General features: G+C 45.2%; 2 protein-coding genes across 6 annotated transcripts; one reads left to right on the top strand and one right to left on the bottom strand.

Moving 5' to 3' along the window:
• Positions 1-546: 546 nt before the first annotated feature.
• Positions 547-4628, top strand: usp12b (ubiquitin specific peptidase 12b). The gene is made up of 10 exons (XM_086059250.1): positions 547-708; positions 1540-1620; positions 1693-1776; positions 1843-1972; positions 2053-2342; positions 2414-2490; positions 2674-2757; positions 3335-3532; positions 3605-3683; positions 3761-4628. Exons 1-10 carry the CDS (start codon positions 661-663, stop codon positions 3860-3862), a joined length of 1173 nt encoding a protein of 390 aa, XP_085915376.1. The 5' UTR covers positions 547-660; the 3' UTR covers positions 3863-4628.
• Positions 4629-5353: 725 nt separating this feature from the next.
• arhgap36 (Rho GTPase activating protein 36) lies at positions 5354-15082 on the bottom strand. Of its 5 annotated transcripts, none has more exons than XM_086060158.1 (13): positions 14800-14897; positions 12669-12769; positions 11450-11606; positions 9405-9473; positions 7615-7865; positions 7306-7522; positions 7179-7234; positions 6958-7108; positions 6723-6871; positions 6473-6643; positions 6313-6401; positions 6040-6242; positions 5354-5929 (listed from the first exon to the last, which is right to left on the bottom strand). In XM_086060158.1, the coding sequence occupies exons 3-13, from the start codon at positions 11583-11585 to the stop codon at positions 5700-5702; spliced, it is 1722 nt and encodes a 573-aa protein (XP_085916284.1). In that variant the 5' UTR covers positions 11586-11606; positions 12669-12769; positions 14800-14897; the 3' UTR covers positions 5354-5699. The 5 variants fall into 5 exon arrangements, with proteins under 5 accessions (XP_085916284.1, XP_085916283.1, XP_085916281.1 ...); XM_086060157.1 differs by lacking the exon at positions 14800-14897 and adding an exon at positions 12383-12481 and having other exon boundaries at positions 12669-12986; XM_086060155.1 differs by lacking the exon at positions 14800-14897 and adding an exon at positions 12379-12481 and having other exon boundaries at positions 12669-12985.
• Between the last annotated feature and the right edge of the window lie 3 nt (positions 15083-15085).

Genomic DNA, 15085 nt, shown 5'->3' with positions numbered 1-15085 from the left:
ATGTGGCAGATCTGTATGTCACTATCTACCATGAATAAATCTCACATATTGGACAATTATGTTATTGTCTAAAAGGGTGACATTTTGGCCATAATTCTAAAAGGTACGTTTGGCACAGATTAGATACTGCAGAGCACCCCAATGAAACAGCGATAGAATCCTGTTGTTGTTTTTTTAAGATGGAGCTGGACCCTTACAAATAATGTAAGGTTTACAATCTAAAACTTCGCCTTTCAGAGATTAAATACAAAAATGAATTTTACAAGATATAGGCGCCATTAACGAGGGATTTTGTTTTGCCCCTATGGCATTTGAAGTACGTAGATTTCTTATATTCACTGAAAATACAGCAGTGTCCCCTTTGTCATTGTAATAAATTCAAACAAACAACTTCCTAAGACAGCAAAATTCTTCAAAGTCAGCTCAGCCCATTGTAATGGTAAAAGGATGTTCAAAATTGCCACATCCAATGTGGCTGTCAAGTGAACGTACGATTGAGCGCTCGAGGCGTTATCTTGTCTCTGTGCACGATTTCTACGGGGCAAAGTAAGCTTTGAAAGCTTTGAGCCTCGCGAAGCTCTCCAGCCTCTCCCGGAACTCGGCAGCCGCATCGGCTGGAGATTTCACCGTCAGGGTTTGGTCCAACATGGCGGCGCACGGATGGAAATACTGATGACAGTCCGAAAGATCGCCTCGATTTGTACGATGGTAAGGATTTGGTATTTTGGGCTCTGTTCTTGACTGTCCGCGATGGGCTAACCGATGTGCTAGCTTGTTTGCTACCCATCGACTCCATAGTAATAACACACTTTCAATGCTTTTAGTTACTACTTTCGCTTTGTGTTCATAACAAAAGTGGCGACGTCAGTTAGCCCCGCAGCACTATGACACTGTGCATTGGCTAAAGTTGATTCTCGCCCTTTCCTGGCGATTCAGGTTTTGTTAGACGCACAATCGCGATTTCTCTCTCCTGTCATGTCATGTCATGTGATGGACGTTGTAACGTTTCCACGCGTTGGGGTGGCGGACAAAGTGAGCTTTGGGAACTGCTGATCAACATGTTCTTTCATGGGGAGGTCAAAAGTTGAAAAGGGGTGAGAAGAAATGAGAGTCCGAGGCGTGCTTGCAGCTTTTTTAGGACACTGATTCCCAACATGGCGCGAGAGGTCATCCAGTGAACCAATTGCAGACGTACGGATAGCCCGTATAGCGTATCTACCTGTTGTGTTGCCATTTATACAACACAATAATAGCTTTCCTTATTAACGTCATATTTATAATGTATTTTATCCTAAATGTATTTTAGGGAGGGGTTTAAATGTGTTTTAAAAGCTCACTCAATTAAAATAAATAAATAAAATGAAATTCCATATAAGGTGGCGGCCACTTGTCACGTTGCTACCGTGTGTTCCAACTTATTTCACATAGACTAAAAACATTTGCGACAAAATTGAGATGAGACTTTCGTCACTTGTCTGACTCACTTTTTGACCAACCGTTCTGTTGGAATGCTTCTTAATCATTTTTTTCCCTCCTCAGGGCGCCAATGCCTCTGCCTTGGAGAAGGAGATTGGACCGGAACAGTTTCCCGTTAATGAGCACTATTTTGGCTTGGTCAACGTCAGTATCAGTGGCTTTTCCACCTCATTCAAGTGTAAGTTATTCCAACAAAATTGTCCGTTTGTTTCCCAGTTTGGCAACACCTGCTACTGTAACTCGGTGCTGCAGGCTCTCTACTTCTGTCGACCTTTCAGGGAAAAGGTGTTGGCCTACAAGGTAAATTGACGTACAGTTGAGGCTGGCGGAGTACGGCTTGATTCAATTTCTGCTTTGTGCTCGCAGGTGCAGCCCCGACGCAAGGAATCTCTCCTCACCTGCCTGGCCGACTTATTCAACAGCATCGCCACACAGAAGAAGAAAGTGGGAGTCATCCCTCCTAAGAAATTTATCTCGCGGCTGAGGAAGGAAAACGGTGAGCACTTGGGACTATGTAGATGATTGACTTTTAAAAAGTCAACTCAAAATCCAGAGGATCCGCCTTCTTCCATGCAGAACTGTTTGACAACTACATGCAGCAAGATGCCCACGAGTTCCTCAACTACCTCCTCAACACCATCGCTGACCTTCTCCAGGAGGAGAATAGCCAGGAGCGGCAGCAGAACGGAAAGTTGGTGCAAAATGGGGGAGGGGGAGGAGGAGGCGGTGAGGTGGTAGTAGTAGGAGGAGGAGGAGGCGGTGGCGAGGGGGAGGGCGAAGGCGGGAAGGAAACGCAGCAGACGTGGGTCCATGAGATCTTCCAAGGAACGCTAACCAACGAGACCCGCTGCCTCAACTGTGAAGCTGTGAGTGATATGAATAAGAAAAATTAATTATCGCAGGCCACTATTTTTAGTTACAGACACTACTGTTGCAGGTCAGCAGCAAGGACGAGGACTTCCTGGATTTGTCGGTGGACGTGGAGCAGAACACGTCTATCACGCACTGTCTCAGGTGAACCGTTGTAATTTTCTATTAACCCGTTCACTGCCAATGACGGCTTTTGACGTCAAAATTGTTTTCCCGCTGGACTTGCAGTGAATGAGTAGTGGGGGGGGGGGGGGGGGGTAAAAATCTGTGGTTCTAAAAATCGCGCCCTGGTGACCTTGGCTATGTGGTCCTCTCCGGACTTTGCAGGGGCTTCAGCAACACGGAGACTCTGTGCAGCGAGTGCAAGTACTACTGCGAGCAGTGCCGCAGCAAACAAGAAGCCCAGAAAAGGTTGGCTGGTCTTCATTGGTTATTTAGTATGGAGAACCAAAACTGCCAAAAAAAAAAAAAAAAAAAAAAAAATTGAAAATACAAACGGATGTGAAAAAATGTAATTCAAAAATTAAATACAAAAAAAATTATATAAATGAAAATAAAAAACAAAATATATACATATCCATAAATAAATGAGTAAAAGTAAAATAAATAAATAAAATAAAATAAATAAATTGATGCAAAAGTAAATGTGGATATAAAACATATATAACTACAATTAAATATCAATCAATAAATACAAACGCTCTGCTCTCACATTTATTAATTTCATGCTGCAGATGCTATGTCAGTACAAAATGTTATTCAAATGAGGGGGCGGTCCTAAGCGTGTCTTGGGTTGGACTTTGCCGTTACAAACTGTCTTTCATGGTAGAGTGAGCGGGTTGGCGAACAAGTAAGTTTCGCCGGCTTGCATGAAGAGCTCCAGCAATTTTTTTTTTCACTTTTATCCATTTATTTATAATTTTGGCAGTTTTGGCCCTCCATAGTTCAGCGGCTTGTTGCGTGGGTTGAAAGGTTTCCTCTGCTCCAGGATGAGGGTGAAGAAGCTGCCCATGATCCTGGCGCTGCACCTGAAGCGCTTCAAATACATGGACCAGCTGCACCGCTACACTAAACTGTCCTACCGCGTGGTCTTCCCTCTGGAGCTGCGCCTCTTCAACACGTCGGGAGACGCCACCAACCCGGACCGCATGTACGACCTGGTGGCGGTGGTGGTGCACTGTGGCAGGTGGGGCCGTACCGGATCTCCGCTCTCCTTCTAGTCTGTTTGTGTCCTTCACTCGTGCTGTGTCCCCTGCAGCGGGCCCAACCGAGGTCACTACATCACCATCGTCAAGAGCCACGGCTTCTGGCTCCTCTTCGATGATGACATCGTAGAGGTTGAAATCTCTTTTGTAACATATTCAAGGGTCTGGGGTTTTATTTTTTTACAAACAATCTTGTGTTGTCCATGCAGAAAATCGACGCGCAGGCCATCGAGGAGTTCTACGGCCTAACGTCGGACATTTCCAAAAACTCAGAGTCTGGATACATCCTCTTCTACCAGTCCAGAGACTGAAGCGGCCTTTTCTGCCTTTTTTTTTTTTTTTTCATACGGAGGCGGAGCTTTGCGCCGGATGGCCGCCTCGGATCGGTGAAGACGTCCCGGCGGCCTCGAGGAAGGCGGACACAAGCCGCGCCCGAGCTCAGCAACTGACACAACTTTTTTTTTCTTTCTTTCCCGTGTGCATATTCAAGCGTGTGAAATTAGCTGAGAACGTTCCATTTAGCGACGTGCTAACGGGCCAGGTGGCACCAAAGAGGTCCCAAGTCAACTTGTGACGTCTTCATTCACCCGACACACAGCCGCTCCGAATGTTTCGTTTCCAAGCTGCGGGCACAGCGACGGGTCCAAGCAAACCGGCACGGCAGTCACACCTCCTTCCATGACTGCTGTACTGAACTGTACAGTGAACCCCCGCACATTTTTGGTTCACTCTGCTGTTTGCAGCCAGGTTGGCGTTGCAAATAAGAATGTGTTCTCAATCGCCTTACCTGCTAAATAAACGTTAAAATATTCGCGGTTGGGCTTTCGCAGATTCACTCCAAAGTGAACAAATGTTAGCCGCGCACTTAAAATCAAGTCAAATGACATTATTTAAGTATTCATGTTTTTCATGGACGTCACACTTTAATGCCCCTTATCTACCACTACTGTTGTTGAATATGTGAGATTTTATTTTAATTTCATTTAGGGAGTGTGTGCATGTGTACATACATATACAGATGTTGGAAGTGAAAATAAATGCTTGCTTGAAATAATAAAAATGAAAAGATTCAACAAATCAAGTATCAAACTGCGCCGGTGCGTTTTTTTCCTACAGTGTTTAAATGCTGCTCTCTAGTGGTTATAAAAACATCTGCCGCTTACCTTGTGGCTTTCACGTGATTTGTGCTAGGGGTGTGCCCAAAAAAATCGATTCTCATAGGAATCGCGATTCTCGTTTAATACAATTCAAAATCAATTTTATTTAAATTATTTTATACTGTCTTGCCTTTGTGTGTGTGCCTTTATTTGGCGCGCTGTTCTTGTTGTACCCGGTTTGGCCACTGAGGGGAAGTGTGGTTCCACGCGGTCTAATACACTGTTAGGTTGTAGCCACCTTTGAGAGTAGAAGGAAAAAGTCACGATCAAGTTATTCCAATAAAAGTTTTTTTTTTGTGTGTGGAGCCGTTCTTTGGAGTGATATAAGTGCCGCGAGTAGCGCGTTAATTAGCATTAGTGAGTCAGACTGGAGTAGATCATTACAATTCCTTGCACGTCTATAGATTGAAGCAAAAATCTTTGTCAATCTAATTATTTTGAACCAAAAAAATCGATTCTGAATCGAATCGCAGGCCCAAAAATCAGAATTGAATCGAATCATGAGACATTCAAAGATTCCCACCCCTAGTTTGTGCTGTCCTGCTTTCGTTTGCAGCCAAGTCATGGACGGAGAAACTGGGGGCGATATTATGTAAATTAGCTACATTCTTACATCAAAATCCACCAAATAGAAACATCATCAGGTCATATTTACAGTGGACATTTTATTGGATATTACAGAAAAAAATTCGAAACAAAATAGTTGTTGATGCAACTCTAAAATATGTTTAAAAAAAAAAAGAAGTGCATTACAGTATGTACATGTGATGATTCCTTCATGTCACACCCACTCAAGACAAATCGGTCACACATATCCTTCGTTCATCCATCACTACATCTCGGTAGTGTCGGGAATCACTCCCAAGCCATTATAATAGTGAGGCGGCCATTTTGTAGTGCTGTTGCAACTGGATACGGAAGTAAGGAATGGTCAGCGATTCCAAACAGCCCACCACCACCACCATCATCATCATCATCATTATCATCATCATCACACCAAGGTCTCGGAGCCTGAGCCTTTCCTTGTGAAGAAGTCCCAAAAGCTGGCCTTGCCTTCCTCGGGGGGCGCCTGCTTCACCCAAACGCTGCCGGCGTCCGCCGGGTGCTGCTGGCTGGAGACGGAGGTCATGGCGCACAAGGCGGGCTGGGCCAGACTGAGCAGGTTGTGGTGGGAGTGGAACTGTCGCATGTGGCGGATGGATTTGCCGGGTCGGACTTCACCTGTTCGCACACAGAACTGCATCAAACGTGTTCGCCTCGTTTCCAAGGGTTACGAGGCCCTTGATTAGAACTCTGACGATGTCGCCGACAGAGGTGAAAGGTGAGCGTACCGTATCGGTTGTCGTGCTGCTTCCTGCTCTGGTTCATCTTGAGCACGCTGAGGAAAACCTCGCTACTCAGGCCGCCCTCCAGAGACGAGCGGGGCTCCATCGGGGACAGACTCCCGCTGGAGGCCCCCACAGAGTCCAGAGACACTCCCGTGTCCCGGCGGCTGCCCGAGCCGGCGCCGCTCTCCAACGAAATATAACTGCCACTGCAGGGGTATAATCGAACCGGGTTAAGGGGCGCGTTTGGAAGATCATCAAAAGGGTGATTGTCGTCACCTGAGTTTGCGGCGGAGCAGATAGTCGATGATTTCGGGGTCACTCTGGATCAGACTCACCAGGACTTCCTGTTGCAGCTCGGCCGACACCTATATGGGACATGCTGGAATATTTTAGTGGCACGTAACGCTTCATCGAGATGGCCAGACTCCTGATTCACCATGAAAAGTCTCCTGAAGTTCTGCATGAGCACCAGAGTGACGTTAATGATGGCCGTGCTGTCCTCGATGCCCATGGCCTGCGGACTGGCGTCTCCTCCGCGTTCCCTTTGGAGCAGGTTGGGCCCAAAAATGACCGCCAAGTTGGCGGCCGTCATCTTGTTGCCGGGGATCTGTGCGGGTTTTCAAAATGTAGGGAGTCAAATCCACATCTACTCAAGTAGAGTAACAAAACATTTGAACTCGAGTGACCTCCTCGTCATTGGTGCCGACGCTGTCCTGGGCGAAGCTGTGAACCGTGTGCAGGAAAGTGAGGAGGCGCAGCAGCGTGTCGCAGTTGCAGGGAGGCAGCAGGTAGAGGAGGTGCTGCAGGTACTGGAGCTGCTCGGCTCCTCGGAGGACTGGACCGCAGCCATAAAAGAAAAAAAAAAAAGACAGATTGATCATTGGTGAGTCCATTCTGAGGACGGTTGTCGTGCGTGCGTACGGTTGGTTTGCAGGAAGGCGGGGTAAAGCTCTCTGGTGAGCAGGGGATCCGGCATGTCCCTCAAAAACTCTTTGAGCAAGGCGGCCACGTCGTGCACGCTGTGCTCATCGTCCAGGTGAACGTCCACGCCCGCATCGAAGTCCTCCCTCAGCTGCAAGGGGATAACCACAGCATGTCAACGCAGATTGCATTTGTCTCCGCGCGCCGTAAAGTCAACTCACCTGTCGCACCCTCTTCTTGGAGCTCCCGACTCGGAAGATGCCCACAGTCTGAAGACCTGAGGGGAGGGAGGTCGAGTCAGGCGTGCAGACAGAGCGCGGGACAAAAAGTGGAGGACGGACGCCTCACCGTGGGCCTCGATGTGGCCGCAGCAGCACTCCAGAACCCGGGGCACCTGGGGGTAGACGGGGTTGAGGCTCAGCCTGCTTTGGCTCCTGCCCTCTGACAAGCCGCCGCCGCCGGTCTTCTTCAGCTCCAGCTCCGCCGGATGGGAGAGCTGCAGCGCCTCCAGCAAACGGGACTGACTGTCCACCAGGTCGGAGATGGAGTCCACGGAGAGGCCGCCCTGGAACGGTCCACAATTTGCTTGAGCTCAAAGCAACGTCCCTGATTTGATTGTCACTTGGATGACTGAGACCAAAATAACTGAGGTCATACCCGTCTCTGTCCTCGCCCGACGGTGTTCAAAATGGAGTGCTGCGGCGCCGGGGCCACCGAGTTAGCGGGCGGTGACGGGCGCGTGCTCCCCAATAGCAGTTGACGCTTCTCTGCCCTGAAGCGCAAAATGCTGGCCTCCAATTCCAAGCAGTCCCGTCGGCTTTCCTTCACGGCGTCCTGGCGCCGCTTGAAGGCCCGGTCGTTGGCGATGACTTGCGAGAGCGGGATCCCAAACGCCTTGGGGGCAGATTCTGAGAATTCATTGAAAGGGAAGTCAACCCAAAAATGTTCTATCTAGCCACACTAGCACTTTCTGTTGACAGAAAATGACATCATAGTTGCTCAGGTCAGATCAATCAAAGCTTTCCCACGCTGTGATTGGTTGTTACTTGAGCCCTGTGCAACTGTCATTTTCCGTAGACAGCAAGTGGCAAAATGGCCGCCCACTAAAACGGATAAAAAATGGGTGGATTTTGCTACATTATTTATATTCCACAAACGCAATATTAATCACAATGCCGGGTTTAGAATAGTGCGGGCAAATATAACATATTATAAAATATAAATAAAAGCACTTTGATGACCATCTATTGTTGTGAGTCAAAAATATATGTTCACGCTACAAATCATCAATTTTGTTGGCAATGCCTCCTACGGCCAGCCGGGGGCGCTACTAGGACTGCACGTGCTGGTCTAAGCCAGCTAATCAATGGAGGTCAGCTAATAGATGCAGTTGGCGGCCTGCTTTAAGCTCCTTGCTGGCCCTGAGGCGCGCCGTCTGACTTTTGGCCACGTTTGCTGGCATCAGACAACAATGACGACTGATCCGCTTGTTTGTAAACATCCTTGACATCTTGACAATGGTGCAAATCCACTTATGTTAACTATTTATTTTTTTATTTTTTTAGCTTTGTCCTTAAATTGTTGAGGAGGGTGGGGACTTGGCAAGCAGTATCATTTGAACAAATCTCAAGCTTTTATTTTATTTGATCTTTTAAGTCAACACATAAAATAGCCTGATTGTTCACATTTCAATTTGAGGCTGGAATCAAAAATATAAAAAAGGTAATGGAAGTTGTTAACAAGCTAACTACAAACCTTTGCATGAACCACGTACATTTTAAAATGTTTTTTTTTTCATAATCGAGCCTAAAATTTAAATAAATAAATAAATTCCGTATTTTGTTGTTGTGCAGCAATTTTTTTAAATATGTATTTATTCATTTTAATATAAAAGGTGGGGCAACACTGACCTAGCTTCCAAACTTAGCATGGTTTTTATTACGTCCGCCAAGGAGGCTGCTTGGCGGCTGTGAGAAGCCGGGCAGAGCCAGCAGGAGCGGGGCCAGTTCCCGATGTTCTGGGTTTTCGTTTAACGGGGTTAGCCTTCAGCTAAGTCTGTGCGGCTAAGAGGCAGCAGGTGTTATGCTCTAAAGATCTGCGTCGTCACACACTGACCTTTATAACAATGGATTTTTTTTCCATAAATTTTGCGAAACTCCAGGGGAGTTTTTTTAAATATATATTTGCAACAAAAAAGTGCATCAATAAAATGTAAAGTTTGAAATTTTTAATATGTTTTTTAATGTGGTTGTTTGCGTATTAATATTTAACAATTATATATTTTGATATTTTGTCATAGTGCTTCAACCACAACTGAAAAAAAGCTAAGTATCCTTGCCCCCCCCCCCCCACCCTCTTGTCTAAAATTAGCTTATTCGTTTATCTTAATTTTCTGAGCAACCAACACCTTTAAACATTTAATCCTCTTAAGTGTACATTCAACTCACCACGCTCTTTTTTTTCCTTGGAAAACGAGTCAAACCTCCTGCGCAGCGATTTTCGACGTTTGCGAATTTCTGTGGACAGACAAGATTTATTCTCACACATTGAAGTGCATGTTTGCAAGCAAAACAATTTTGGAGGGCAATTACGATTTAGTGAGCGTCTCATTAGATGTCGTGTGCATCTAATGATGTTGTTATGTCATTAGGTAGTATCACATGGTTTGACAAGTGTGTGTGTGTGTGTGGGGGGGGGGGTCTTTTCCTGAAGCAGCAAAGCAGGAAGCCCACAAAAAAGGACAAAGAGGAGCATGAGAACAAGCAAATAAGAGAAAATGTCTCAAGTGATGACAGATAATTCCATGGCGCTCGCCAGTGGCTAAAAACGTCTGGACAAACACACTCATCGACTTTCGGCAGCACAAGCCCGCAAAATGTCAGCAAAAGACAACAGGAAGTCAAAGAGGGCAGCGGGTTGGGGGCGATGGCAAGAGACGTGACCTGATGTGCTCACCTCTGGGGAGAGAAAGGGAGCGGGGAAGATTCCCACACTCGCTGGGGGGATGGGGAGGATTATGCTAACCCGTGTCCAACAATTTTTTTTTTTAATAATAACCAGACATACAAATGACCTAACTTATGAGTTTGTCTTTGGGCTAATTCTTTGCTTTGACTTGTGAGCGATTGATTGACATCATGTGACAACCATGCAAATCTTGCCAACCATCCAGCAGTCAAATTTTCAAGCTGAATGGCAATAGGAGAGGTTAATTGTCCTGAGAAAGCCAACGAGCGAGCGAGACGAGGCTAAGAAAAGCAACTTTAAAAGTCTCGCAGGACACACTAACACAATCCTCGTGGCCACCATGTCTTATAATAATAAAAATAATTTCCTTCTTCTCGTGACGACGTCCTGACAAAGTTGGAAGCACACAAGTGCTGATGGATGAGCCATCCATGAACATTTTCAAAGAAAAAGACTTGATGACGACTTGAGAACTTGTCACGCATGATGGGAAGTCAGCAGTGAGACTTTCCACATCTGGAAGCGAGTTTGGATGAGGAACCAGAGTGGAGCCAACAATCAGAGCATGTTTGCAAATCAAAGAGAGCTCCAAATCACTGGCGCTACAGACCTTGATTAACTCAACTCAACTTTATTTATAGAGCCCCTTTAACAACAAGCGCAACCATATAAGTGCTTTAGACAAAAAAAAAAAAGATGGCTTTTTCTTTCTGAGAAGAAATTTTAGGGCCACGTCGAAAAGAATAGATTCATATCATGTAGGATTTCTTGAAAACAAGATGCAAACGTCCACAAAGCCACTGCTTGAAAAAATAATGTTGACGATCTGAACTTTATCTTCTTGTACTCATCAATTTCTTCAATTAGGACTTTTTTAGTAAAATCAAAATTTTTTGTTCCTAATGTTTGACTGTATTCTTGATGAAAATGACAGCAGTTATTATGAAAGGCTGCCTATGCCCGTTTGTCTGCCTATAGCGTTTAGCATCATATGTTAGCATTAAGCTAGCAGACTATTTTGTACAAAATGCCAGTTTTTAAATAGACAATGTTAAATTATCTTTTTGTTATGGGTTAGGGATACAAATAAAGTATTTTCTGTCCATTTTTTTGTGTTGAAATACATTTACAATATGTTTAAAATCGTGTTAAAATCCTATGTGAAAAAGGTTTGCGTTTCATTGTGTTTGCTGAACATAAAAGATAGTAAGATTTTTCTTTTGACTTCCTGTGCTCGTTGCTTTTTTCCCCTCTCGGGATAAAGCACAGATCCTTGGAGAAATCTTTCTTGCTTTCCCTGTCCAAAGTTTTCTCTTTTGCAGTTGTTCCATCCTCTCATTCCAAGTTCTTCCCAACCATCACCCCATCAATCAATTGGGTTTAGGTTGTAGTTCTTGTGCTTGGCTAGTCATAAATCAGAGCATAATCAAATCCTTGCCTTACAAAGTACTCCCAGCCCATACTTGGCCATGGTTCCCGACACATAAACGTAAACAAAAAGCAGCCTATGGAATTGTACACGTACCTCTGGGAATGCTGATCTTAAAGTGAAGGTCCTTCTGGTCCAGGTGGAACAAGGCCACTTGCTGGAGCCTGGCTCGCTCCAATTCCGAAAGGTCCTGGATGGCCACGGGCTGAATACGCACACTCTGACCCAACATGTTGGCCCACGTGAGCCCGCCCTGGCAAGACAAAAACACACGTGACATGTCAAAAATCAACGCTCCCGCATCTGGGAAGATTTAGAGCAAAAAGACCGCCAGGCTGCCAGTCACTGAAATCGGGCACACGGATTCCGTTGAATTGTCTGGAATATGACAGTGGATCAAAAGCGATGTGGAATTTTCCGCCATGTGCTCAAGTTCTCCTTTGGGATTGTTGGACAGGCACACAAACGAAATCTTAATCTTGTTTCTTTTGTCTGTAGGGTGAATGCCGTTTCTGTAGAAAATGTGTGGGAGAGGATGGCTGAATAGAAATGTTGTTGACCTCATATAAGAGTTCAAATGCAAAATGTAAGCTAGGAAATTCAAGTTGGAGGAGGTCAATATGTCAAATATCTCTTCATATGGGAATTTTAGTGTTTAAAAAAATGGGGTATAGATAAGGAAATGAGGAAGGAAACTATGGTTTGAATTGATTAAGAAATGTGTAAAATATTTTTTCATTTGGGAATTTTACTGTGAAATTTGGGGGATTTATGTGCGAATGCTTTTCAGCATTTCAGCAACCACAAAATTAGGTAACATCAAATGGCAAGTGTGATAATCAGTGGTACTTTAACTTTATTCTCAGGACAGTTCTTAACATTAACTATTAATCCAAGCATGCCGCTCCTGTAGATGATTGACAGAGAATTATGATGATGCAGCCAAAGGGTGAGAGGTATTTGTGTGTTACGCAAGTCTGGGAAAAAAAGAAAAAAAGAAAAAGGAATTCCAAATTAAGCTTTACTTGCTTATTCCTTGGATAAACAGCAGCGGGAGAGCAGAGAGTCCACTCTGTCCTGAAGGCTTTGCTGCTCCATTTGGGAAGCACAATGTGACCAGCCCGCAAACTGAACGACACACAATGAGAGTTCATCTAGCCCGTTGTGGTGCCTCTTGCACCTTATGTAATTATTTATAAAAAAGGTCATAAATTTGGATGCCATCCTATCAATAATCATGCGTTGCTAGATTACAGTGAGATAAACATTTCAACGACTCTCAAACAAACAATATCATCCGTCAAGGCATAAATACCTGGATTGGGATTTCTCTTCCAGGCAAATTAGTTTCCAAAATGCGTCCCGAGGCCGCCCCAGCCCCCGCTATCCCGACCCCATTGAGGCGAGTGGCACGGTCTGGCTCCAAGTTAGCGAGCGTGCAGCATGAGTAAGGCGAGAGGGTGGGAGGGAAGTCCAGCGAAAGGAGTTAGATTACAAGAGGAGGAGGACAAATTGTGACTTCCACGAGCTGCAGAACATAAACATGGGAGGGAGGGGGGGGGGGGGCACTCTTCATCCCAAAAAGCCACGTATGACGAATGTCTGCAAACATGTGAGAATCTGAGTAGGAAGGAAGAAGGAAAGCAGGGCAGGTGAGTGCCAGGGGGAGGATTAAAACGTTGGATTAAAAAGGACACAAGCACAGACGTAGGAGGCTGAAGATGAGACGTGAGACAGCAAAGCATCATGGGTGTGGGTGTGCGTGTGCGTGTGTGTGTGATCCCCACTTCCAGGCACGGTGCCATACATTTCCAGGTCAAAAGGTCATATGGTTACAATATATGAGGTGTGCTGACTTGGCCGTCTGCTTCAAAAAACAGGATGGATGACACCGATATGCACACGCACGCACACACAAGACACTTGCTTGGACAACACCGCACTCTATTGGCTGAAAAAATAAATAAATAATAAATAATAATAATAATAAAAAGGTTTGTGTACTGGGATCTGGAACAGATGAATGGAGTTTCCATTAATTTCAATGAGGAAAATTGATTTGAGATACAAGTGTAGTCATGGGGCAACATTTACTCATATCTCAAGGCACCTGAAAACCTCCATGCTAGCAGTCCAACACACCAATTGCTTTCCCTTTCATCTTGAACGCTTCCCTACTCTACAGCTGAGCTCCGGCAGGAAATGCCGCCATTGAAAGGAGATGGGAGCAAGGATAGGGACGGTCTCTCACTGTGTGTCTGCCTCCGTTCTCTAAACAGGACGTTCACACCCACAACCATCATCAGCAGCCACGTAGGGCGCCCGAACCAATTGGATTGAGCTAAAATCAGCTAGTTAAAATCAGCTAGTGGTCCAGTGACATCCAAAATCATCCCCTCAACCATTCATCAAGTGTAAACGCAGTCTGAGGTCCAAGGAAGTGTCAGGCTGACATCCATCCTGATCCCGGGATGGGGCTGTTCCCGCACAGGGAGCAGACAGGAAGTGGTACCTGCCACGCGAGATGCTGTGATGGAAGCATCTTGTCCTGTATCATCTCTGAAATATTCGATTTTTATTTATTAGCAGTTGCCTGTAGGTTTATAATGACCGGAACATTTATGCTAACTTTTGATTATCATTATATGTTAGCATTAAGCTAGTGAATTTTCCATAATCTATGGTTTGGTGTTTATGTGCCAGTTTTATAGTAAACTTCAACAAGGAGCGACAAATTAAGCACACTTGGCCTCTTATTTGTTAAACTGCGCTTCCCTCGTCCACTCGAAACCTCCATGAACCCGATACAAGGTGACACCGGAGAAGAGGCAGCCAAGACTTCTCATCTCCGCTGTTGAAAGACACGCTTTATTCAGCTCACCTACAAAAACACCCAGAAACATCCACAAACACCACACAACTACACCCCCTAGTGGCAGAAATGTCAACCCTCAATTTTCATTTTTGTAAATCATAATTTCGCCAACTGTTATCTTAAAAAATAATAATAATAAAATTAGCCACTTCCATCTGGGGCATGTAGTGCGCTCTTGGCTGCACTGCTTCCTTTACATGTATGCTGGATTTCTTTGTCCAATTAGATTACAGCTTCTACGTGTTGCCATGTCAACGTAATCTGCCCAGGGCCTTCCCAAACAGTACTGTTGGTTCCTCCAACTATATTAGCAATGGGACTATTTCCTTCACCAATCAAATTCCAGATTTGTCATCACAAGAGCAGTAGCGCGCGATGATGTCATCATTGGGCCATCCTCTGATTGGCCGGTCAGAATAATAGGTTACTAAGAGCCAACATTGATGCACAAAATACATCTGCAGCAATCCGCACACATTAATATGTTTTTTCCTTTAGTCAGGTTTTGTCATCTTATTACTTTCTATTATTGTGAAATGGCAGTATTAAGAGTTGGATGGTGGATGCTGACCTCGTGGTAGAAGTGCATGTCGACGACTCCCAAAGGCCAGGATGTGAATGGCGCGGGTCCATCCAGCGGGAACGTCGCTCAAGTGCAGCGTCCGATGCTTTCGCTCATCAAAAGGAGAATGGAAGCTACTTTTTCCTTCTCATTTCATTTTTCCCTCCTGCAGTTTCCCCTCACGTGACTTGGGCCCCTCCCACGTCCATCATCTTGCAGGGTCACTTTCATCTGCGGCACATTAATTCATCCAGCTTCCCTCCTCCTCTGGGGCTCTTTCCTGAAAGAAATCAAG

Source organism: Leptonotus elevatus, chromosome 17 (genome assembly GCF_054856555.1).
Source record: "Leptonotus elevatus isolate MCC_2025b chromosome 17, RoL_Lele_1.0, whole genome shotgun sequence".
Lineage (NCBI taxonomy): Eukaryota > Metazoa > Chordata > Actinopteri > Syngnathiformes > Syngnathidae > Leptonotus > Leptonotus elevatus.
Note: the sequence above shows the minus strand (reverse complement) of the source record. Positions and strands in the feature narration are given on the sequence as shown.

Excerpts from the sequence above, each read along its gene's own strand:
- usp12b (XM_086059250.1), top strand. The coding sequence starts at position 661 with ATGGAAATACTGATGACAGTCCGAAAGATCGCCTCGATTTGTACGATG. Across the intron at positions 1,777-1,842 it reads AAAAGGTGTTGGCCTACAAG|GTGCAGCCCCGACGCAAGGA; the intron begins GTAAATTGACGT and ends TTGTGCTCGCAG. Across the intron at positions 3,533-3,604 it reads GTGGTGGTGCACTGTGGCAG|CGGGCCCAACCGAGGTCACT; the intron begins GTGGGGCCGTAC and ends TGTCCCCTGCAG.
- arhgap36 (XM_086060153.1), bottom strand. Across the intron at positions 7,235-7,305 it reads CGGCCACATCGAGGCCCACG|GTCTTCAGACTGTGGGCATC; the intron begins GTGAGGCGTCCG and ends CCCTCCCCTCAG. Across the intron at positions 6,243-6,312 it reads CTGCTCCGCCGCAAACTCAG|TGGCAGTTATATTTCGTTGG; the intron begins GTGACGACAATC and ends ATACCCCTGCAG.